Source organism: Lissotriton vulgaris, chromosome 9 (genome assembly GCF_964263255.1).
Source record: "Lissotriton vulgaris chromosome 9, aLisVul1.2, whole genome shotgun sequence".
NCBI lineage: Eukaryota > Metazoa > Chordata > Amphibia > Caudata > Salamandridae > Lissotriton > Lissotriton vulgaris.
In genome coordinates this window covers 504,976,811-505,000,986 of record NC_141697.1, presented here as the reverse complement: position 1 = coordinate 505,000,986, position 24,176 = coordinate 504,976,811, and the positions used below count along the sequence as shown (strand labels likewise).

Sequence of the window (24,176 nt, the reverse complement as noted above, 5' to 3'; positions counted from 1 at the left end):
ATTAGGTGCAGTGTAAATAACTCCTGTTGTATAGATATTCTCCCCCCCCCCTTTAGGCTCACAACGTCACCCGTAGCACTGTGTAAATATTGTGAAGCACTTCTCCACTTGGTAAAGAAACCCGACCCTTCACACCCCACCACCCAACACCCCTACTTCTTCTCGCTACCCAGTCTGTCTTTGATACCAACCCCGACCCTACCGTCCCCTCCTCACTTTCGCTTTCATACCCCTCACAGCCCCAGGTGTTGGCAAAAGGGATCCGACGAGAAAGTCCGGCAGGACTAACGGCTCCTTTCTTTGTTTCTTTGTTTCCCCTCCCGGTACCTCCGAGGATATCCCCAAGACCGGAACACCAGGAGAACTCGCTGGACACCGAACACGCTGGATACCGAACCCCGACCCTTCTTCCATCCGAGGAGCTGTGACTTTGTTTTGTGGAACATTAAAGCCTGATAAAAACCCTATTGTGACCAGAACTATAGAAATAAATCAAACATTGCCCACTATATACGGCCTCCGCGCTTGGTATTCCGGTCCGCCACATCCCCACGTACACAATAGGTATGCAAGCATAGACAGGGATAGACAGAGACAGAGCGAGACAAGGGCAGCGAGACAGGCTATACAGATAAGCGAACAGAGACAGTGAGAGGTGGACATATAGACAGAGACAAAGCAACAGAGACAGTGAAAGACAGATAGACGCTGAGGAGGAACATGGCAAGAGACAGATAAACATACAACGTCATAGAAACCACGAGACTGAGGTGGAAGCGTTTTAAATAAAATAGGTGAGGTGATGGGAAAAGGCAAAAGGAGGAGTGCTGCTACGGGCTGGGGAGGGGGAGGAGAAATGAAAGGAAAGGCTGTGTTTGCGGGGAGAGAGAGGGGAGGTGCTGGTGTGGGAGGAGTGCTGCTACGGCAAGGCTGTGTTTGCGGGGAGAGAGAGGGGAGGTGCTGGTGTGGGAGGGGGGAGGTGCTGGTGTGGGAGGAGTGCTGCTACGGCAAGGCTGTGTTTGCGGGAAGAGAGAGGGAAGGTGCTGGTGTGTGAGGGGGGAGTTGCTGGTGTGGGAGGAGTGCTGCTAGGGGAGGAGAAGCCCTGGCCGTGAATGCGCGTGCATGTTTGCTCACGTGATTCACGTGAACTGCAAGAAAACCGCGGGGCTGAAAGCCCTTGGTTTGAACAGGATTTTGCCAACATGAATTCTCGCTCCGCTCAATGCGCTTGCGCGCATTGATAGGTCGCGAGACCTAATGAAGGAATTTTATATGAACTGTATTTTTAATAGTGTACCAGTATTATTATATACACTATAGCAGCTGTAGGATTTTTAAGAAGTAGAAATGCTGACTAAGGTCTTACAATAATGTTGTGTTTTTTTAGCCTCCTCTATGATTGAAGCAAATTCCTATTATATAGATTTTATATTTTTTAATTAAGGCATTACAAATTATTTGTTATATATTGCACTAGCACATTATTGAAAACATTGATATTGCGAATAGTCTTCTCTTGACTGACACAAGCCCTTTTTTTACAAGCATATATCTTTGTTGATTATTTGCTTTGAGTGAGATCTTTGTGCGGGAAAAACCCTGTCAATATAAAACCATAATTATGCTTAGCATACTTATTTAAATACAGACTGTAGACCAAAGACTAACAGCATTTTAGGTTACACAAGTGTGAATTATGTATTTACTGTATAATGCCATAAGATGAATGTATATTTTTTTATCCGGTTTTATTACAAAGGAATTTTTAAGATGTTGTTTGAAAGCTTTTATGATCAAATTGGTCGAAATAAAGTTTTAAATGATGATGATGAATATTTGTGCAAGTTTGCATTATCTCCGCCTGTGTATAGGTGATTGCGTCTGCTGTGTTTATGATACTAGTGATGGGTTGTGTATCTTGGTTCTGCCGGATCAACCAGGCTAGCAGGGTCCAGGCCCTGTCCCCCTCTCTGTGGGTTCTATCGGCATGGGCTCGGAAGTTGTATCTGCGCAAAGCTGTGCAGGCTTCTACACATTTGGTCTTTGCCTCAGCAAGTTTTTGGAGGGATTGCGCTATTGTTTGCCTGTTGGACAGGCCACATGAAGGGCCGCTCTCCCCCGGCTCAACCAGGCCCGAGGCCAGTCACGCAAGAACCACACACCACCATTACACGTCCTCCGTCCCCTCAGGGACCCCTGCCCTCGAACATGTTAACCTCGTGGGTCCGATCCTCTGCCGGCCCACGCGCTCAGCCCGGGCCGCCATCTTGGACACTTCACCACGAGGCCGCCTGGCCCCCGATCGACCTCAACCCTGGGCCTAGCCCGGCCTCAGACATTCCGGCACCACCCTCCACCCAGGAGGTGAGCGGGCTACTTGGCAAGTCAATGGGAGAAAGAGGTGCCGATGGCTCTCCCCCGCCCAGTGCCGCTCGCCCATCGCCTCCCCGGGCGCTGGCTCCACCCCCCTGCTGGGTGTCTGGACTCCCTCATCCCGGACCTCCCGACCTCCAAGTGCGAGGGTCCGGACATCAAAGCACACCAGTCCTATAACTGGGGCAGCTCCAGAGCAGGAAGGGAGTTGTATCTTGGAGTCGAGAGACGTAAAGAGGAACTCATCCTGGACGGACTACTGGCGCTGCCGTAGCTCTGTCCTGTGCACCATCGTCCTGCCTGTTGGCGCTGCCACAGCCGTCGTAACCTTCATCTTTCATCGTCGTTGGGATCTGCTGGCGTGGCCGCGGACCGTTGTAACCGTCATCTTTCACCGGGACCTGTAGGCTCCGCCGCGGACCGTCGTCCTTCCTTCATCCATCTCGGGACCTGCTTGGCTCCTCCACGGCCCGATCATCTACAACGCCGAGCTCGAGGATTGAGAGCTATTTTGAACTCACTGGTAACTAAGACTGTCCCGCTACCCTTTTCCTCAGCCCGAAATCAGAACCGAGGGGACCCCTGAGTCCAGACCTCCTTGTATCATACTATCGTAACCTAAGAATTGCATATAAAGTCTCGTTAACCTTCAACCTTGTGTGGTGTCCGTCTGTGGGGGGGAAGTTACTTGTCTGTACAGTCGTTGGAGACGGCTCTCCCTGGAGACCTCTCCCCGTAATCTCGGCCGACCCTCCCGGTCCGTCTAACATTGGTGGCCAGCGGCGCGATCCGAATCACCGCATAACGTACAGAGAGTAGCTCACCCCACAACGATCCACAATGACAACTAAAGAAAGCGGATCAACTGAGAAGTTCCAAATGGAAAAACTAGAGGAGTACAGCCATCGTGAACTAAAGCAGTTCTGCATCGAACTAGGTATCACTACCACCGGACTAAGCACCAAGGACGATTTTAAGCATGCCCTAGAATCTTGGGCAGAGACCGGGGATGTCGAAGCCCCCGAGCAAAGCACCGCGAAAAATACCAACACGGCCCCGGAGGGGCAAAGAACCAGTCTCTCGCAAGACGAGATCCAAGAGAGAGAAAAAACCCGACTACACGAACTAGAAATGGCCCGACTCAAGATGGACGTAGAACTCAAGTTGGCCGAACAAAAAATAAACTTAGAGCACCTGCGTCTCCGAGAAGAAAGAGAGGAGAAACAGAGGCAAAGGGAGCTCGAGGAAAAGAAACTGGCGTACGAGCACGAACGGAACCTAGCCGAGATCAACCTGCGCAAGCAGAATAAAGAGTTAGGGGTGCCCGACAGACCACACACCCCAGGGACCACGGAGAAAAAAGTACACATCCCCAAGGATGTGGTCCGAGAATATTTTCGAGAAGACGACATCCAGCAATGGTTTAAAGCCTATGAAATCGCAATGACTGCGCACCGGATCGATAGAAATGATTGGGGAGCCGGCCTATGGGGCAAATTCCTCAATGAGGGTCGCGACACCCTGTTACAGCTCCCAGACCACCAGATGACCTCCTACGACCATATGAAAGCGGCCCTCCTCACCCGCTATGGCCTCACGCCCGAGATGTACCGTCAGAGGTTCCGAGACTGCACACGCATCCCGGGTACAACTTGGGTGGACTATGTAACGTACTTTAGCCGAGCCTTCGAAGGCTGGATCAGAGGGAACAACGTCACGACCTACGAGCAGCTGTTCAATCTGATGGTATGGGAGCACCTGTCCAACAATTGCTTCATTGAACTTCGCCAACACCTCCTCGACAGCAAGTTAACCGATCCCCGGCAGCTCGCAGCCGAAGCTGACCGGTGGGAGATCACCAGAGTGGGCCGGAATGGGTCCTACGAGCAGAACCGCAACAACAATGGTCACCACCGACCCAGAGGAGGAGGAGGGGGCCAAGGACGAGGAAGAGACAACACTCCGGCCGCCCCCGCTACCAGCACCACCCCCCCGGCCAACCGGGGCAGCACCCCGGCGCGACCGGGGTACAGAGCCAATGTTACATGTCACCGATGCCAACGAGTCGGCCACTATGCAAACGACCCAAGCTGCCCGCAGTATCAGAGTCCGAAACCCCGCCATGTGGCCGCCGCGGCACTAGGGGAAGAACAGATCTCCGAGGAACAAGAAACAGACGAGCAAGAGTATCAAGAGTGGGAGCCAGCCGCCATGTCTCTCGCGTGCTTAGGGGGGAGAGACATGGTCCCGCGGGTCCCCCTACCCGCTAACACCCAGAAGTACAGCCAATGGGTGAGCATCAATGGACAACGGGCTGAAGCCCTTCGGGACACCGGGGCCAGCGTGACAGCCGTCCGCTGTCATCTGGTGACCCCAGAACAATATCTACCGAACATTCTCTGCCCTGTGCGATCAGCCGACAACTCGGAAAGTCTGTGTCGGATGGCCTGCGTCCCCTTTGAGTGGGGAGGGGTCTCCGGCATGTTGAAAGTGACGGTCCGAGACGACGCCCCCGTGGACTGCCTCCTCGGAAATGACCTGGAAAGCTCCCCGTGGGCAGCCGTGGAGCGAAAAGAACACTTGGGGATGTTGGGCGTCCCAGACTGGGCGTGCGTCACCACCCGGTCCATGGCCGCCCGTGCCAACCATCACCCAGAAGAACCAGAATGGCCGGCACCACCGCCTCCGGTCGCCCCAGCCGAGCCCTCCGACCATGACATCCCCCTCGAACGTGCTCAACCTTCCGACCTCGCTAACCTTGACCAGTGGGCTCAAGAAGGGGGACCCACACAAGAACAATTTCGTCAGGAACAGAAGACCTGTCCCTCCCTCGAGGGACTCCGACAACAAGCGCTCGCCCAAAGCGCAGGGGATACCTCCGGAACTCATTGGGTCTACTGGGACAATGATCTGTTGTACAGCGAGCAACGAATCGCCGAGCTGGGGGCCAACCGAGTACTAGTAGTGCCCCTCCGCTTCAGAGACTTCCTGCTGAATCTGGCCCACGATGTCCCCCTGGCAGGGCACCTGGGACAGGATAAAACCTACAGCCGCCTAGTGACCCACTTCTTCTGGCCCAAAATGAGAAACGATGTGCACCAGCATTGCCGATCTTGCCCCACGTGCCAAGCCAGTGGAAAGAGCGGCCGCAAACTAAAGGCCCCCCTGCAACCCTTTCCAGTAGTCACGACCCCATTTGAGAGGGTCGGAATAGACATTGTGGGACCCCTGGACCCGCGTACAAGACAAGGCCATCGCTTCATCCTGGTACTAGTGGACCACGCCACCCGCTACCCTGAGGCTATTCCTCTCCGGACCGTGACAGCCCCAGTGGTCGGCCGGGCCTTGATGGGGATCTTCTCCCGTGTGGGGTTCCCCCGAGAAGTCGTCAGCGACAGAGGCACGAACTTTATCTCTAAGTACATGAAGTCCCTCTGGCAACAGTGTGGGGTCACCTACCGCTTCACGACCCCCTATCACCCCCAAGGAAACGGACTTGTTGAGCGGTTCAATCGCACGCTAAAAGGGATGATCGGGGGGTTGGAAGAGCCCCTCCGTCGCCAGTGGGACGTGCTGCTGCCGTGCCTCCTCTTCGCCTACCGGGAGGTCCCACAGAAATCCCTAGGCTTCAGCCCCTTCGAACTGCTATATGGGCACCCAGTGCGGGGGCCGCTCAGCCTGATCAAAGAAGGCTGGGAGATGCCTCCGGCCAAGAGTCCTCCAGATGTCTTCCGGTACCTCCTCACCCTCCGCAACCAGTCCCGGCGGTTCAGAGACCTAGCAAAAGCCAACCTAGAGGCCAGTCAAGAGGACATGAAGAAATGGTATGACCAGAACGCCTCATCCATTGAATTCGAGCCGGGGCAACAGGTGTGGGTAATGTCCCCCACAGAGCCATGCGCTCTCCAAGACAAATGGACGGGACCCTTCAAAGTAATCGAGCGCAAGGGTCCTGCCACCTATCTGATCGATATGGAGTCCTCCCGGAATCCACTCCGAGTCCTCCACACCAACAGACTGAAGCCCCACTTTGCACGAACAGAACTCAGCCTACTGATGGCCACAGACAATGGGGTTGAAGACGACTCCGAGCCTCTCCCTGACCTCTTGCGGGCCCAAGAGCAAGACGGCTCCGTGGATGGGGTCCGACTCTCGGAGACCCTCACCAGAGAACAACGCCAAGAGTGCCAAGCCCTCCTGTCACGGTTCGCCAGTCTGTTCTCCCTCACCCCAGGTGTCACTTCCTGGTGTGTGCACGATGTGGACACCGGAGACAGCCCTCCTATCCGCCACCGGGCCTACCGCGTACCTGATCGGGTACGGGCCTGCATCCAGGCGGAAGTAACTAAGATGCTCACGCTCGGGGTCATCGAGCCCTCAGACAGTCCATGGGCCAGCCCGGTCGTACTGGTCCCCAAAGCAGCCGCCCCCGGAACCACACCAGAACTCCGGTTCTGCGTCGACTACCGGGGCCTGAATGAAGTCACCAGAACGGACGCACATCCCATCCCCCGGGCAGATGAACTGGTCGACCGAATGGGAGCTGCCCGCTACCTCAGCATCTTCGACCTGACAGCAGGTTATTGGCAGATCGGCCTCACACCCCGAGCACAAGAACGTTCTGCCTTCTCCACCCCCGATGGCCACTATCATTTTACGGTCATGCCCTTCGGCATGAAAAATGCCCCAGCAACTTTCCAACGGCTCGTCAATCAGGTCCTGGCGGGGCTCGAAGAGTTCAGCGCCGCCTACCTGGACGACATCGCTGTGTACAGCCACCATTGGACCGAGCACCTCCACCACCTCGGAGCAGTACTGCAAGCCCTTCAGCGAGCTGGCCTTACGATCAAGGCCAGCAAATGCCAAATTGGACAAGGGTCTGTGACCTACCTCGGACACCAGGTGGGAAGCGGCCTAGTGGCCCCTCTACAGCTGAAAATTGCCGCCATCCAGAACTGGCAGCCCCCTATCACCCAAACCGAGGTGCGAGCCTTCCTGGGCCTCACGGGCTACTACCGAAGGTTCGTGAAAGACTATGGTACCATAGTGGGGCCTCTCACCGAGCTCACGTCAAAGAATCAGCCCAAGAAGGTGAACTGGACCCCAGAGTGTCAAGCGGCATTCGAACAGTTGAAGGCCGCCATGTGTTCCGCTCCTGTGCTCCAGGCCCCAGACTACAGCCGGGAGTTCGTCGTCCAGACGGACGCCTCTGACCAGGGCATTGGGGCGGTGCTGTCTCAAGTGAACACCGAAGGCCTTGATCAACCGGTGGCCTTCATCAGCCGGAGACTCCTACCACGGGAGCAACGCTGGAGCACCATAGAGAGGGAAGCCTTCGCTGTGGTATGGGCCCTCAAGAAACTCCGGCCCTACCTTTTTGGTACCCACTTTCGGGTACAGACTGACCACCGACCCCTGCAGTGGTTGATGCATATGCGGGGGGAAAACCCAAAATTGCTACGCTGGTCCATCTCCTTGCAAGGTATGGACTTCACAGTCGAACACCGGCCTGGGTCAGACCACGCCAACGCGGATGGCCTGTCCCGGTTTTTCCGCCTCGACGAGGAGAGTCCCCAAGAGGATGGGTAACTCTCCCCGCCTTCAGCTGGGGGGGACGCATGTTGGACAGGCCACATGAAGGGCCGCTCTCCCCCGGCTCAACCAGGCCCGAGGCCAGTCACGCAAGAACCACACACCACCATTACACGTCCTCCGTCCCCTCAGGGACCCCTGCCCTCGAACATGTTAACCTCGTGGGTCCGATCCTCTGCCGGCCCACGCGCTCAGCCCGGGCCGCCATCTTGGACACTTCACCACGAGGCCGCCTGGCCCCCGATCGACCTCAACCCTGGGCCTAGCCCGGCCTCAGACATTCCGGCACCACCCTCCACCCAGGAGGTGAGCGGGCTACTTGGCAAGTCAATGGGAGAAAGAGGTGCCGATGGCTCTCCCCCGCCCAGTGCCGCTCGCCCATCGCCTCCCCGGGCGCTGGCTCCACCCCCCTGCTGGGTGTCTGGACTCCCTCATCCCGGACCTCCCGACCTCCAAGTGCGAGGGTCCGGACATCAAAGCACACCAGTCCTATAACTGGGGCAGCTCCAGAGCAGGAAGGGAGTTGTATCTTGGAGTCGAGAGACGTAAAGAGGAACTCATCCTGGACGGACTACTGGCGCTGCCGTAGCTCTGTCCTGTGCACCATCGTCCTGCCTGTTGGCGCTGCCACAGCCGTCGTAACCTTCATCTTTCATCGTCGTTGGGATCTGCTGGCGTGGCCGCGGACCGTTGTAACCGTCATCTTTCACCGGGACCTGCAGGCTCCGCCGCGGACCGTCGTCCTTCCTTCATCCATCTCGGGACCTGCTTGGCTCCTCCACGGCCCGATCATCTACAACGCCGAGCTCGAGGATTGAGAGCTATTTTGAACTCACTGGTAACTAAGACTGTCCCGCTACCCTTTTCCTCAGCCCGAAATCAGAACCGAGGGGACCCCTGAGTCCAGACCTCCTTGTATCATACTATCGTAACCTAAGAATTGCATATAAAGTCTCGTTAACCTTCAACCTTGTGTGGTGTCCGTCTGTGGGGGGGAAGTTACTTGTCTGTACAGTCGTTGGAGACGGCTCTCCCTGGAGACCTCTCCCCGTAATCTCGGCCGACCCTCCCGGTCCGTCTAACATTGCCTCTTTGGACAACTTCGTCAGGGGTAGCTCTGTTGTTTGAATCATCTGCTCTAGAGTTTTCCGCACTCCTGTGATTTGCCTAATGCATGCTCCCCTCATGACCACCTTAAAGGCATCCCACTCCAGTGTCCTGGATGTTGTGGTACATGCATTGTCAGTGAAGTAGTGCTGTATATTTTCCCTCTGTTTGTGCTTAAACACTGGGTCTTCAAGACAGTCCCTCTGGAGTTGCCACGTGGGGATCAACAGTAAGTGCAGGCACCATCTGAGGGTCACGATGTGAGTGTCGTGATTCAAAAGCACCTTAACTAGGTAGTCCAAGTCCTAAATCATGGGGAGAATCGTGGGAGTACATAAAAACTGATCCAGCCTTACCTGTAAGTTGTGGGGGATGGAGTGGAACGAGTAGAGTTTTGTTGTCGGGTGCGTGTGCCGCCAGGCGTCTGCTAACGTCCAGTGGATTGACCATGCACAGAAGCAAGCTGTTTGCCCCTGGGCGTGTGAGGTCGGGCTGGGAGGGTGAGATCTGTCTAGATTGAGGTCTAGTGTGCAATTGTAGTCCCCTCCTAAGATCCATGGTGAAAGGGTTAATTGGGTTAAGCTCTTAGATGAGGCTCCCAGAACTCCGCTTGCTCTGTATTGGGTGCATAGATACTGCTGATTAACACTAGTTGATCCCTACCTAAAATGGAGAGCCAAGCAGCAGTTACAGGTCAGTGCTCCAAGAGAGTATATTAGCTCTATACATGCAGACCCCCTTGGACTGTGTGCAAATACTCCAAAAGGTATTTATCTGCTGCCGTAAAATGACTGATGGCTGAGATATCAGATGTTGGCTCTAAGCTATAGCTGGGCAGACTGGATCTACTCTAACACCTCAAGTATAGTGAAGACACAGCAAAAACAAGGGAAATTCACCACTGAAATGAAGACCACCTTCACACCTAACAGAGGCACTACGACATAGCCAGGTGTCACATCTACCCATTGACAGAGCTATGGACACTAAAGATTAGGTAAAATCCATAGTGTTGGAAATGAAAACCAGCCTCAGATACAAACACTATAACTACCCATTTGGACCAACTGAAGGACAGTCTCTATATAACAGATTGGATATGGTGGAGCAAAACATTTTTGAACTGGTGGATTGGTCCAACACTTCTAATGGGAAAATGCTGTGCATGAAGATGGTCCTAGCAGTTATAAAAATAAAGAACAAATATCTTGAATTGTATTCTAGACACAACAATATTAGGATTCTTGCCCTTCCAGAATCCTACACAGAAAAAGCTGAGCTATTTGTGAAGAACTTTCTTGTTGAACTGCTTGGTCAATGTCATATCTCCGATAGCTACGTGATTGAGGGTAACAATATATACCTGGCCTCCAGACCTATGCCTACGGTAGTTCCTAGGCCAATAGTTGCCGGTTTTTCAAATTTTACTGACTGAAATGCTGTCTTACGATTAATCAGAAAGAAAGGTAAGTTGGAGGTTCATGGCCCTTTAGGGTTATACGAGGTTCAAGATCTCACCAACCATTACTTCAATTCCATGAACATGGTATTAGACAAGGTTGCCCCCCTAAAACTAAAGAGTCTCCATAAAAGACTCAATGAGGAAAGACGATCCTTAAGACTAATGGAGCGAAGATGGAGATCTGCACCATCTGCCAACCACCTCAAGCTACTAAGAATGAAGAGAAACGCTTACTATAGAAAGATAAGACGATCTAAAGCAGACTTCTTCAGTCATCAACTAGGCCAGGCCCCAAAAAAGTTTTAGAGCTAAATCACAATCTAAGGATGCACCTCATCCCTCCCATACCGACGTAGACTCACTACCTAACTGCGAAGCGCTCGCCTCCTTCTTCACTCTAAAGACTGAAAATATAAAGAAGGACCTACTTAACGATTTAATCATACATATTGACTCATATACGGATTCTTCATCATCCCTTCCGGGAGTCCCACACTGGAGCTCACCAAAGTTCGACCTTCAAAATAATGCATCTTGGTCCTCCTTCAACACTTACAGTGATGAAGATATTCTCAAATTGCTCATGGCTGTGAATTCCGCCAATCATTCACTAACCCTCTTCCCGCTAACTGCTAAAAAGACTTCATCCCATTGCTACTGCCTCTTTGGACAACGATTATAAATACTTCTCTCCTTCAAGGATCCATCCCGGAAATCCTCAAATCCGGTCAGGTAACCCCCCATCCTAAAGAAACCAACGAATGACCCTGCAGACTTAAATAATTACTGCCCAATATCCAACCTCCCAGCCCTGGCCAAACTCCAGGACAAATGTGTACACCTCTAGCTTGGTAATCATTTTGACCACTTCAATCTGCTCAACCATTTTCAATCCGGCTTCCATGCAGGACACAGTACCGAATCAGCCATGACCCACATAACTGACGATGCTCTACAGATCCTAGACCAAAACGAAGCCTGCCTACTGATCTTGCTCGACCTCTCTTCAGCCTTCGACACCGTCAAAACACGACAACCTACTTGACCTTCTGAAACACAGAATGGAATTGTCCGGATCCATTCTAAATTGGTTCACCTCGTTTCTCCAAAACAGATCTCAACAATTCAGGATCAACCAGGCCCTGTCCAAACCTGTTGCAGTCACCTTAGCAGTCCCACAAGAATCAACCCTCTCTCCAACACCTTTCAATTTATTAATGGAACCCCTCACCGAAATTCTCAACTCCTCTAACATACAGTATCATATGTACGCAGACGATACACAACTATACCTAAAGATCCATTCCCTATGCCTATGTGTCCTCGATATTTACCTGGTAAATCGCTCCTATACCCGCAAGGGTCATGTTCGCGCTATATAACACTAAAAAAATGGAAAACCTTTGTCCCTATTTTCAGATTCCACCACTGTAGTATAGTCGGCAAGAATTCTTGGCTGTTAATAGACAGCTTCCATCCATGTACAAGTATGCAGTGCTGTGCCGGCCAAGTTGAAACTTCACAACAGAAGAACATGTTTAACAAGTCCATGAAGGCAACCAATATCATTAAGACTCACCTTACTGATGGGTAGATTATGTGTCAAAGCATTTTTATTAAAGATACAGATATACGTGGTAAACCAGACTGCAAGATATATTGTATAGTTCCATAGTTCCATGTAGGATGTTGAGCAGAGGTATTTTGATGAACCAGTTTACAGCGATATTTGGTATGACACAAGTCTGCGGAGACCCACCTCACCCACCAACAATTATGCTCCAGATTGTGCTGGGATTGGACAACCTGTACAGCTTAGAAATGGGACACTCCCTTTTACAACACCTGGGCCCATCAAACTGACGGATGACAAGTGGGATGGCAATGGTATTTCTTGTGAACACATAACCAGATATTTGTGACTAGCATCACACTACACCCCTACTGTTTACCACCTACGATGAACTGAATTTGTTTTGTTGGTGGGGGATATCTTTCAGTAATAGCCATAGAAATCAGTGCAGGTGGGGGTGAGGAAAAAAGGTTTTTAAGTTTTAATAGTTTTGGAAAGATCAGAAGTCTACATCCTCTGTGTGGAATTCACATCACCCATGACACATTGTTTGGCATCAAGGACAACAGATTTTAATTTATATTTTGTCCTCTAAACTACTTAGCCCAATCCTGTACAGCACTAACCCTTTTGAAATTAAAGAACTAAAGTTAGAAGGGAAAATCTTTGACTAGGACGAACCTGGTTGGTATATCCGATCCTTGCTCCACGTGATCAGTGTCAAATTGCACCTAGGTTCTGGTCACCCATAACTATCACCGGCACTTTATGCTTCTTTGTGTTATTCCTACTTAAAACTTTAACAATAAGTTCATCAGTTTTCACTTATTGGATTTTTGGCATGCTAGTGTAATTTTCTTTTTTAAATGTTACTCTATTTTTTAACTCAATTTGGGTTTTTTATTATTTTACATTTCAACTGTATTACTGTTTGGTACTGCATAAATACTTTACACATTGCCCTAAATTATGCCTGACTGCTCTGCAACAAAGCTACCAGAAGGTTAAGCTCAAGTTAATTTAGTCACTTTTAGGGTTCACCATGATGACAAGGTCTGTGATTATTCATTGAGGTTGGTAGGCACCCACCCTGAATAGTAATACAATTTGTTACAGTAAGGAACCACTTCTCTGCTCAAGATGCTGCTAGGTCTATCCGCACCTTCTGAATAGCTGCCATAAACCTGACATGGGTTATGCTGGTAATACCCAAGGTGTGGGACAGGATGTATATGTAGACTTGACATTTCAATCTGTCTGGTACTTGCTACTCACAGTAAGTTGCCTCTAGAGCTGCATGGGCCTGTAATCTACAAAAATATTGATGCTGACACTACAGTTGCTAATCGGAATTCTCTAATAGACGAGTGGGAATAAAGAACAGAAGAGAGCAGAGGTGTAAGTAAGAAGCCTTTTAAAGCTGTGGAGAATAACTATGGGAATTAAGCACAATTCCATTCGACCTTTGTCCATACAATACCCTATAATATCAACATTCGATTGAAGTGCATACAAACTCTCAAATCAAGAAACGGTCCTAAAGGGAACCATGAGGCCAGCGGAAATGAGGGCTAGTAAGGGTCGGCGGTATCAGCGTGTCAACTGTGACAGCGGGATGTGTGTAGGTTACGCTTTAAGGAAATTTAGGCCCCCAGTTTAATGATCAGGGTCATGTAGCAGTGTGGGCCAGCATGATGCGAATTCAACCTACTGCAGTGGATCTTAAAAACGGACCTCCCATGTACAAAACTGATCATTTAGCATTAGTAACAGCTCTGCTCCCCGGAGCATCCCTTACTAGACTCACCCCATCTTGGTCCTGACAAAACATGTTCCTTCCGTGATCTTGAATAAAGCTTCTCTCCTTTGGTGGTCTGGAACGATACGCTCAAATGTCCAAAACTAAAACAGCAGCTGGTTATGTCTTGATAAAACCCGAGACAAACAAACAGGTCTTCCTGGTGCACCTTGCCGACTATCGCACATATCTTTCTTCTGCGCATGCTTAGAACACGAAACACTGCCAGGTCCACACGAAGCTAGTGAAAGCACACTGAGCATGCGCATACGGCAGTTAGTGAAAGTCGCCGGAAAGGGCGGTGGTAGCATTATTAGGCACAACTCTAAATAGGTAGTCTGAGACAGGAAAGGTATCTATCTTTTTGTACCGAGCATGCTTTACAAACCAGTCCCTTGCCAATAAAGATGGCAGGGCCGTTGTGGGGGGCTAGGCGCGTTTGCCATCTATTTAGCTTTGCTTTTCCACAGGGTTGTTGGCACCAGAAGGGTCATGCGCAGTTGATTTCACTAACCACAACACGACAAACTGCTGATTAGTGTTTTCCACAAGAGCGTGGCATACAATATGCTTCCTTTGAGCATGTGCTGATGGGTAGTGACTCAAGCTGAAAGCATGAGTATTGTATAAAATTTGATAATTTACAGCACTGGATGGACGCCGATCGCTGTGCCCTTCTCAGCAAACGTCATACTCGTGCAAAGCTTACATTTTAAACTGAATTTGGCACAAGTTCATTGGAGAGATGTCTTTGAAGGATTCTGATAAGGTTAGTAAAGTGATGTCCAGGTTGGCTGTATTTGTATATGCATTTTACAGTTCACAACAGCTTTAGAGCGTGCATGATGCAGTTGGCAACACGTTGCACTCATATGACCCTGTTAAGTTTGTGGCGGAGTCAGTTTTAGAAGACAGTATGGCCTGTTCACAAAGTGCATGATGTAGTATGCATAGTAGAACGAGTAAGATACTACAGAATGCTATTCACAAACCTACTTGCTAAGGTTCCACCTCAGTCTTTCCTATCTTTTTATCTGCCATGATATCCGCCCCTTCTGCGGAGTCTGTGAGCACATAAGTATATGTTTTTATAGTAAATGTGTGAGGGACAGAGGGAAGTGGCTAGGAAATGGGGACTACATACAAATAAATGGGAGGGATTAAGAGAGGAAGGACTAAGGAGGGGTTTAGGGAGGGGCATGCTTTACCCACTAAAGAGTAAGCTAATTGCTACCAGCAAAGTTCACTCTTAAAACTACTAAAGACAATAAAGACCCAAATCAGTAGCAAATTCACTCCGGCTCAAAGCTAGAGTAAGTCCAGCATCACATTTGGCCAGTCACTTTGTAAGACCATCACATACAAATCAATGGAGGTAGGGACTTAAAATAAAAAATCCATATGAAATAATGTAAAATTAAATACAATTATTTAGAATATTTTAAAAAAAAAATAATTTAATTTTTATAAAAACTAAAACTTATTTATGTAATTGTAAAATAGTTTAATAACTTTTTATTTTGAATGTTAATGTAGCATTTTATATTGAAATACAATAACATTATCAGGGGTGTGGAATTTATTAACGTATCTACTTGTCAATGGGGCAGGTTGCTTAAGAATCTACTTGTCCTGTAACAAAATCCACTTGCCCCTTTGGTGCCATGTAGTGCTGTGACAAATTATGTCAGCAATCCCATTATATATGAGCTCTGATATAGCCTCTCCGATTATGCCAGGATTCATACCATAGTAGTGTTTGAATACTTGCAATCCCCTACCCTTTGTGGGTAGCTGTGCGCTATATAAGCTCAAATACATTTACATTTACATTTATGTTGCTACGTTTCCACAGACCTACATAGTGGGGTTGAAGGTAGTAGTTAGCAATAGTTCCAGGGTTAGAATGCTCTTTCGAGTCTGTGCAAACCTACTAACTGGCATGTTTTAAGGGTTTTCAACAACTCTTCTTTGATCTTTTCCCATACTGAGAAATGTTGGAAATTTACTCCTGACAATGGCGAACGTAAGACTTCTTCCAGAGTTGGGAAAAAGTATTTAAAGGGAAAGTGAACTTGCAAACACTCAGATTTTCACGTGAGCAAATCTACACATGCATATTTGCTCATGCTAAAATGCAGTTCACAAATATTTTCTTGGAGTACTATTTCTTGTCCTACTTCTATAAATTCTTGGGAATTCACAAAAGCCTTATAGCTGCATTTAATGCAAGGACATATACCATGGGTGCACTTTAGAGACTTTCTTTAATAATTGGGCACCAAATTGGATCTGGCATTGATCGTGACTTTTTGTGTTCATTAAAATTCTCTCTCTCTCTCTCTATCGGCTGGCTTCACTGTAAGTGACAGCATTCTGCTCTTTCACAAGGAGCATATCAGCACACAAAGTAGTTTTGTTCAGTGCCAGTAACTACTTTGGAGAGTGCGCTTTTTTAGACCAAAAAACAACTTTTGCTTTTGCCAATGTTTGTTATAATTACAAGGGCCCGCCACCTCCCACACCAATAAGGTTTTAAAAAAATAATGCCAAAACATGTGACACACTAACAAAACTAAAAAGCTGACCACCAATTTCAGACCTACAGCCATGGCCAGTGCTTGTTTATTTTTGTTTCCTATAATCCTATTGAAACTGGTTACAAGGAATTTTTGCGTATAGTAAAATAGGGAGGAGGGTAAGAAGGTGCAGCACTCTTGATCAAAAATATCAGTAAGAGGGTCCATAAGAGGAGAAAAGGTAAAGGGACAAATTTAAATTATATAAGCAAAATCAACCATCAATAAATTTAAGCCATCCGCCCCTCCTTAGGGAAATGAGCTTATGAGTACCATTCCAAAGTACTCATTAAAGGGGGACAAGGGGAGTGGTGGGTCAGAATATTGGGCCCATGACGGGTAGGGCCTGCAAAGGAGGAGAGGGTTGGGAGGCACACGAGGGTGCAGTGTTTTGAGGGAAAAAGGGAAAAGTTGCAGTTAGTAAAAATTTCAAATCGGCTATTCAAGGTAAAAAAGCTTTTTGAACCTTAATATAGTTTTACCATTTAGGCTCTACATTGAACCGGAATGGCAGCACAACAAATGATTAGACTTGCCTCATGCAATATTAATGGGGCTAACAACCAGGCTAAATTTAAATCTACACTTCAGTGGTTATCAGCATACATCCAGATTATTATACTCCAGGAGACACATTTAAAAAAAGAATCGTCCCCCTGCAATCTACCTTCATACATTTCTCAAGCTTTTTTTGCTTCAGCAGTGGCAGCAGTTAGGGGGGGTAGCAATTTTGTTTACACGTCATTGCAACGGAGAAGCATTGCAGATTATTAAAGATCCTAGCGCTAGGTGGATTATTGTTATCGGAAAGATGGGCAACCAGATCTTTCAGATAGTTAGCCTCTAGGAACCAAGAGCCGAGGATGTAGCTGCCCTCGAGGGTCTTAAGGCCGCTCTTTGGCAGCTTCCTGGCTATATTATCATAGAGGAAGATTTTAATTTACTGCAGATGTTACAACTAGACTCCTCATGTAAGATAAAGCCCAAAATATACCCAGAGTAGCTATAGGTGTGGCCACTTTAATGCAGGATTTTGGATTACTTCTTCCTTAGCGAGTCCAGCGTTCTCAGACACGCAAATATACCTGTTTTTCCAAAAGATTCAACTCCGCTTCGAGAATTGAATTGACTTTTTTAAATCTTGCATCACTGGGAATGGGGTAAGACTTATATTCTTTCAAATCCATTTTCTGACCATTTGGTTCCGGTGATAGAGATCAAAGTCAATCTTGCTAGGCAAGAATATTTTATGTGGACATTAGTTAAGACTTTTTTAACCGAAGAAGGAGTTATGAATATGCGGGCTAAAATTAAGGATGTTTTGGAAATAAATAAGGGATCTGCCTCATGCATTTCTATCTGGGAAGCTTGTAAAGCAAATATTAGGGGAGAGACAATATCTTATAAAGCCAATGTATCTAAATTAATGAAGAATACTGCTATGGTCTTACAGCGTGATCTAGATAAAGCAGTTCATAGATACATAACTGACTGTTCTCAAAATACGAAAAATAGATTGGAGAAAACCAGACATGATCTGAAAGCCTTATATGATTCCAAGATTATTGTGAACCAAAATACATGCTTTCAGAAATTGTATGAAGAAAGCAAGCTTGCTGGCAAGTTCCTGGCATGGTCTTTAAAAAAGAGAACTTATAATGTTATGATTAAATCAATTTTCGATGAAAATCGAAATCAATCAGTTGACCAAATGGCGGATATCAAGGCTGTTTTTCCTCTCATATTATAAGAAAGTATATTTGTGCCTATCTTCGTCTTCCTCAGCTTCTTTATACAAATCTCTTAATTCTATGTAGGTACCAAAACTCAGCGGTGCCAAGCAAGCCCATATGGTAGCTCCCATTACAGTTGAGGAAGTCCAAGAGACCATCAAGGATTCCCCTAACCGGAAAGCATGTGGCTGTAATGGCTTTCCAGACAAATTATATAAGGCACTTATGTCTTAACTGGTAGAAACTTTAGCTGAGCTATTTAATGCAATACTAGGAGGAAGTCATGTGCCCAAGTCTTTTTCTCAGGCAGCCATAATAAGCTTTGTGAAAAGAGACAAACCTCCCGACAATCCGGGATCATATCGGCCGATTAGCCTACTTAACTGTGACTATAAACTGTTCACAAAGATATGGCAGCAAGAATAACCATCTCTGCTCAAGAAGTGGTGCATAGCGACACGTTGGGATTGTGGCAGGCGAGAACAATGGCAATTAATACTAATTTTCTAATCCAGGCAATCGACTACTATACGAATAAAAATATAGAAGCAATAATCATTATGTTAGATGCTGAAAAAGCTTTTGATTTAGTCCCATGGAAAATTCTGTTTGCGATTCTTTTGAAATTTAATTTCCCCTTACAATTTCTTAATTTATTGAAAAACTTATATAGTAATGCCGAAGCAAAGATCATAATCAACTCCCAAACCGTAGGATCATTGCAACTCAGACAAGGCATTCGGCAAGGGTGCCCAATGTCACAACTGCTCTCTGCAATGTTTATAGAGCCTCTAGTCTCCTTGTTACGACAAGATCCACAAATCAAAGTACCCTTGCTGGGAGCCCCAAAGTTCAAGCTTTTTGCAACATAATTTCATACCTGGCTGCAGAGAAACAAAATATCTCAAAACGTCTTTAAAAAAAAATTGGATCTTTTCGGATTTAGGGGGATACAAAATTAATCATTCCAAATCTGAGATTTTGCTTTTTAATTGCTCTGATCACATTCTTCCTTTTGATATGCGTAATCAGGTCTGTAGGACCAGTTCAATTAGATATATAGAGATATATGTGTCACATGATAATTTGCAGCTACATCATCTCAATTAAGAATCCACACTCTTTAAGGCTAGAAATCAGTGGCAGGCCTTACCACTCATTCTCTTTGATAGGGAAAATTGCTGTTATAAAAAGGATGATTTTACCTCTTTTTCTTTTTATCTTTTCAAATGTATTAATTAAAGTTTCTTCCAAGTGCTTTTTACGAGTTAGACCAAATATTACTTTATTTTTTCTGGTCTGGCAAGAAACCTTGTACAAAACTTGAGACTTTAAAGCTATCTGTTCAAGAAGGTGGTCTTGCTTTTCCCCACTTTAAAAAGTATTATCTGGGAGCGTTTTTTGATTGGTGTACAAGATCAGTCACTAGACGTGACCTGGGAGGCAACTTCTACTTGAAGCAAATGCTTCTAGAATCTGGCACCCAGCTAGTTCCATTTATTCAAATTCCTAAACTCCCTAAGCGTAGCAGATATAAGATGCCTCAGATTATTTCTGATAGATTCTTCCAATTCAAGGAGAAATACCAGTTTATCGCCTTCCATCCTGAAATTTTTATTGCACATAGTAGCGGGATAGGCCTCCATATAAGCCAGAAAAGTATAATAATTTGGGAAAAGGTGGCGTTACATTGCTTTAAGAATTTCCTTATAGAAGGTGCAATGAAATCTTGGAATCAAATGAGATTGATGAATCCACGACTCCCCTCTTCATTACTTTTTGCCTTTCCTCCTAGATGCTCTGGCAAATTTTATTAACCTTACCTATTATGTGAAAGAGACTGGAGGGGTAGGAAACTGGTTTCAGATTTTGCTGGGTCAACTGCCTTTAAAAGCCGTACCACAAGCACTACAAAAGATTCAAAGCTCTATAGGCTGTACTGTAGATATGCAAACATGGAGAGCATATAATATCTGGGCACATAAAGCCATGAGGCGGGCTAATTACAAATGCATGGCTTTTATTTGCAAGTGCCAACATTATTATACTCCATCTCGTCTTAAATGTACCCTTCTGTTTTGGGAGCATGCTTTAGATGTAATTGCTCCAATGGGGATTGGTTTCATGTTTGCTTTTCATGTCCAGCTTTAATTGAATTTTGGAGGCAACTTTTCATTGGCTTAGGAACAAACTCCATTTAAACTTAGACCCTGAACTGAATACTGTCTTTTTATGAATTATCGGTTCACTCAACTTATCCATTCTGCAGCAACAGTATATTTTTTATTGTATACCTTGTCGCTAAGTCTCTGATCCTGCAAAATTGAAAAGTGTCTGTGTTCCTAACCTCTTCCCAATGGATACTCAAGATGTCTCAAACTGAGGCAAAGGAAAACTTATATTGGTAAAGAGTAGGAGCTTTAGGCAAATCTTTTTAAATCTGGGGCGGGATGCAGGTTTAAGCTTATTTATATCTTTGAGAAGGGAGAATTGTATAATTAACTGTTAGCAAAGCTATGTTTATATGGACTTTTATTCATGTAAATTTGACGGCTATTTATCATGTATATCAGTGATACTAGTATTTTGATGAATTGTTTATTTATGTTTGTTTTTACTAACTGCAATAATAAAAATAAATTCATATAAAAAATGAATATTTTTGGGAAATACCAGCATGCATCAACATGTTACTAAATGATGCTGCAAAGAAATGGTACCTGAAATTTTACAGTAGTTTAGCAAAATGTTTTTTTGCTGCTATCATTTTTTTATGAACATTTTAATTTGAAAGCAAAGAATCAACAATCTTGCTTTCAAGCTTCTGCAAATATTTGCATCAAGTCAGAGAGCATTCTGGGAGCATTATACATAGCCTCATAATTTAAAGTTTGAAAACGTGTGTACACATTTTTTATACTGGAACCACTGTCAGTAGTGCAGTCAGAGCTTACTACATTTACTTAGAGCACTCACCCTAATAATAAAGGGTTTCAATTAATGAACCATAAATACAAGTTTTAACAGCATTAATATATGGGCTAAAATAGTACCTTAACTGCAGACAGTGCCCTTCCCTGATCCATAATGTGGTATTGCAAACTAGCAGCCAAAGTGTTAATGCTGCAGGGAGTTGGGCGAACTTGTCCCAAGGACAAAATACACATGAAAACGTGTTGCCCTTGACCCCAAACAATGTGTATTGGGCGTTGGGCTATAGGAATTCCACATCCCTGATAACATGCATTTTAATTTTTAAACATCACTTTACATAATTATTCATACACAATAAAAACATACTTTTTTTACTTTAGGTTGGACTTTAAATAAAAAAAAGTTTCATTTTTTATTTTAAAATTAAGATGTTAGCGCTATAGCATTTAAATTTCTCTCTCTCTCTCTCTCTCTCTCTCTATAGCTATATATATATATATATATATATATATATCCCAAACACAAGAGTCCGGTTGTTCCTGGCGCTCAAACGGTTGCGATCCCGAGTGGGTGCCGGTCACCCTCAATTTGAATCAACAAGTATTTTCTTCTCCACAAGAAAATAACTCAGGATACCTCTGGATGCTTTCAAGGATGTTTTATTTCGGCAAAGTGGCAACTGCCTACCGACGCGTTTCACCAGTTACGGCTTGTTCACGGTAAAGCTGTGAAAGTGACTCGTGCTATTTACATGCTTGTGCACAAACAGTGAGGAAGGAGCTTTACCGTGAACAAGCCGTAACTGGTGAAACGCGTCGGTAGGCAGTTGCCACTTTGCCGAAATAAAACATCCTTGAAAGCATCCAGAGGTATCCTGAGTTATTTTCTTGTGGAGAAGAAAAGACTTGTTGATTCATATATATATATATATATATATATATATATATATATATATATATATATATATATATATATATATATATATATATATATATATATATATACAGCAAATAAACACCAGCACTCCCAGGGGGTTAATCCTTCATCTGGATTTAATGGCACAAAATAAGAAAACAAGTGCGTTTCAGCGGTGCGCCTTCGTCAGTGTTTGGCGGCCGCCGCACACGAACCTAGTAATTTATATGTCATTTCCGGGCGACAGGTCAGGATCATGGGCCCCAACAGGCATCAAAGCATAATTTGAAAGTTCATATACAGTTCAAATTCATCCGTATACAATATATAAATCAATCAATTGCATTTCAATAAAGACAGTGTCACAAGTAATCTTGCTATAAAATTTCACCACCAGTGCAAGCATCAAGCGAAATTCAAGTCACATGAATACGACATTATAGAAGATTAGCTCTTTGTTACAAGTGCCCCATATATCATAGGGCTGTGTTAGTTAGTTTTGAAGCCCTGAATGGGCCTAAACAATGGCCCTACATTGCAACTTGTAAAGAAGGGGAGAACATTTCACACCCTTACCGATTCTTAGTTGATGAAACACGCTAATCTACATCCAAATGTGACATATCGCTCTGCTCGCTAGATAGAGCCCTGGATGGGCTAATTAAATCAAATATAACTAATTGTGACACTATCACAATCCATTTGTATATCGAATTCTTAATTTCCCCCTTACCCCACCTGTACTTCCCTATTCATTTCACTGCTGTACGTATTTACAAGTGTACCCCCAGTTCCTCCCCCATGTTCAGTCCTGTTGGAACCTTCGTTGCCATATCAATAGTGTAACGTGATTCTAGTCTCCTAAGACGCATTAGTAAAAGGCATTGTAATCTACAATGCCAATAGCTCAAACTCTAGTAAATGCAAGACCTATTGCATTGCAAATGCTTGTCTAACATTATTCGCCGCACTAGAGTAATTAGTAATCAGCCTGAAATTCTACGTAATCCCTACTTCTTTCTTTTTGGGAACATCCTTCAATAGATCAGTTCTATTTTTCATCTCTGTTTTAGTCCACGCCTCTTTGAGGGTTTTCTTTTTTATAGCTTCTCGCTTGAAACCTTTTTATGCTTCCTACAGCTGCTTGTTGGTAGTCTTCCGATCTAGTGCTATTGCATTTTATACGCAATAGTTCACCATACGGAATTCTGTTTTTTCAGATTCACTGAATGGCTGCTCCTTGCATGCAGTATTGAGTTTCCTGCTGTGGGCTTCCTAAACAGTGCTGTTTAAATTTTTTCATTTGCCACAAAGACCCTCAAATCCAAATATGGAACCTCTCTGGAGCTAATGTTACTGGTAAACTGAAGGTTTAGATTGTTTGTATTCAAATGATCGATGTATCCCATTGCTGATTCCTTGCTACTCGCCAGATCAGAAAGAGATCGTCTATGTATGGCCTCCAACTAATTGTTCTCTCCACTCAGTGATCGCATGAGTCAGCCCATTCGCATAGCTGAGGACGAAGCAGGCCCCCATGGTAGTCCCACGCTTCTGTGTATACATTTTGTCCTGGAAAACTAAAGATATTTCACTGTGCTCAGAAAATTTCTGAGGGTGATTTCTCAAAATATATTTGATAGCAGCAATCCCATCCTCATGAGCAATGCTTGTATATAGACTAGCTATATTAAGTGTGATCATCAAAAAATTAGGTTCCCATATTATAGCTTCAATGTACCTCAAAAAGTCCTTAGTATCTCTCGTGTATGAGGGTAATTCAAGTACAAAGGGGAACAAATAATGTTCAATACATTTTGACATGTTCTCCAAAAGGCCACCAATTGAAGAAAAATAATCAGTCGTCCGGGTGGACTCTCCGCATCCTTGTGGACCTTCGGCAGATGCAATTGATTGAATTATATATTGTATATGGATGAATTTTAACTGTATATGAACTTTCAAATTATGCTTTGATGCCTGGTGCAAAGATGGCGCCAATGAGCCTGACCTGTCGCCCGATAATGATGTATAAATTACTAAGTTCATGTGCGGCAGCTGCCAAACACTGACGAAGGTGTACCGCTGAAATGCGTTTGTTTTCTTATTT

The 24,176-nt window shown here is 45.8% G+C and overlaps 2 protein-coding genes across 4 annotated transcripts in view; one reads left to right on the top strand and one right to left on the bottom strand.

Moving 5' to 3' along the window:
• LOC147690330 (uncharacterized) overlaps positions 1-14,108 on the bottom strand; it is a 129,000-nt gene extending 114,892 nt beyond the window's left edge. The window contains exon 1 of one of the 2 annotated variants that reach the window (XM_086937967.1): positions 13,915-14,108. In XM_086937967.1, the coding sequence (XP_086794093.1) occupies positions 13,915-13,938 (24 nt within the window). In that variant the 5' untranslated portion in view covers positions 13,939-14,108. The remainder of the gene's footprint in view (positions 1-13,914) is intronic. The other variant, XM_086937968.1, reaches the window with a different exon arrangement.
• A 66-nt stretch (positions 14,109-14,174) lies between these two features.
• Positions 14,175-24,176, top strand: part of LOC147690329 (E3 SUMO-protein ligase ZBED1-like) — a 112,643-nt gene continuing 102,641 nt past the window's right edge. Inside the window, exon 1 of one of the 2 annotated variants that reach the window (XM_086937965.1) lies at positions 14,175-14,674. In XM_086937965.1, the coding sequence (XP_086794091.1) occupies positions 14,651-14,674 (24 nt within the window). In that variant the 5' untranslated portion in view covers positions 14,175-14,650. The remainder of the gene's footprint in view (positions 14,675-24,176) is intronic. The other variant, XM_086937966.1, reaches the window with a different exon arrangement.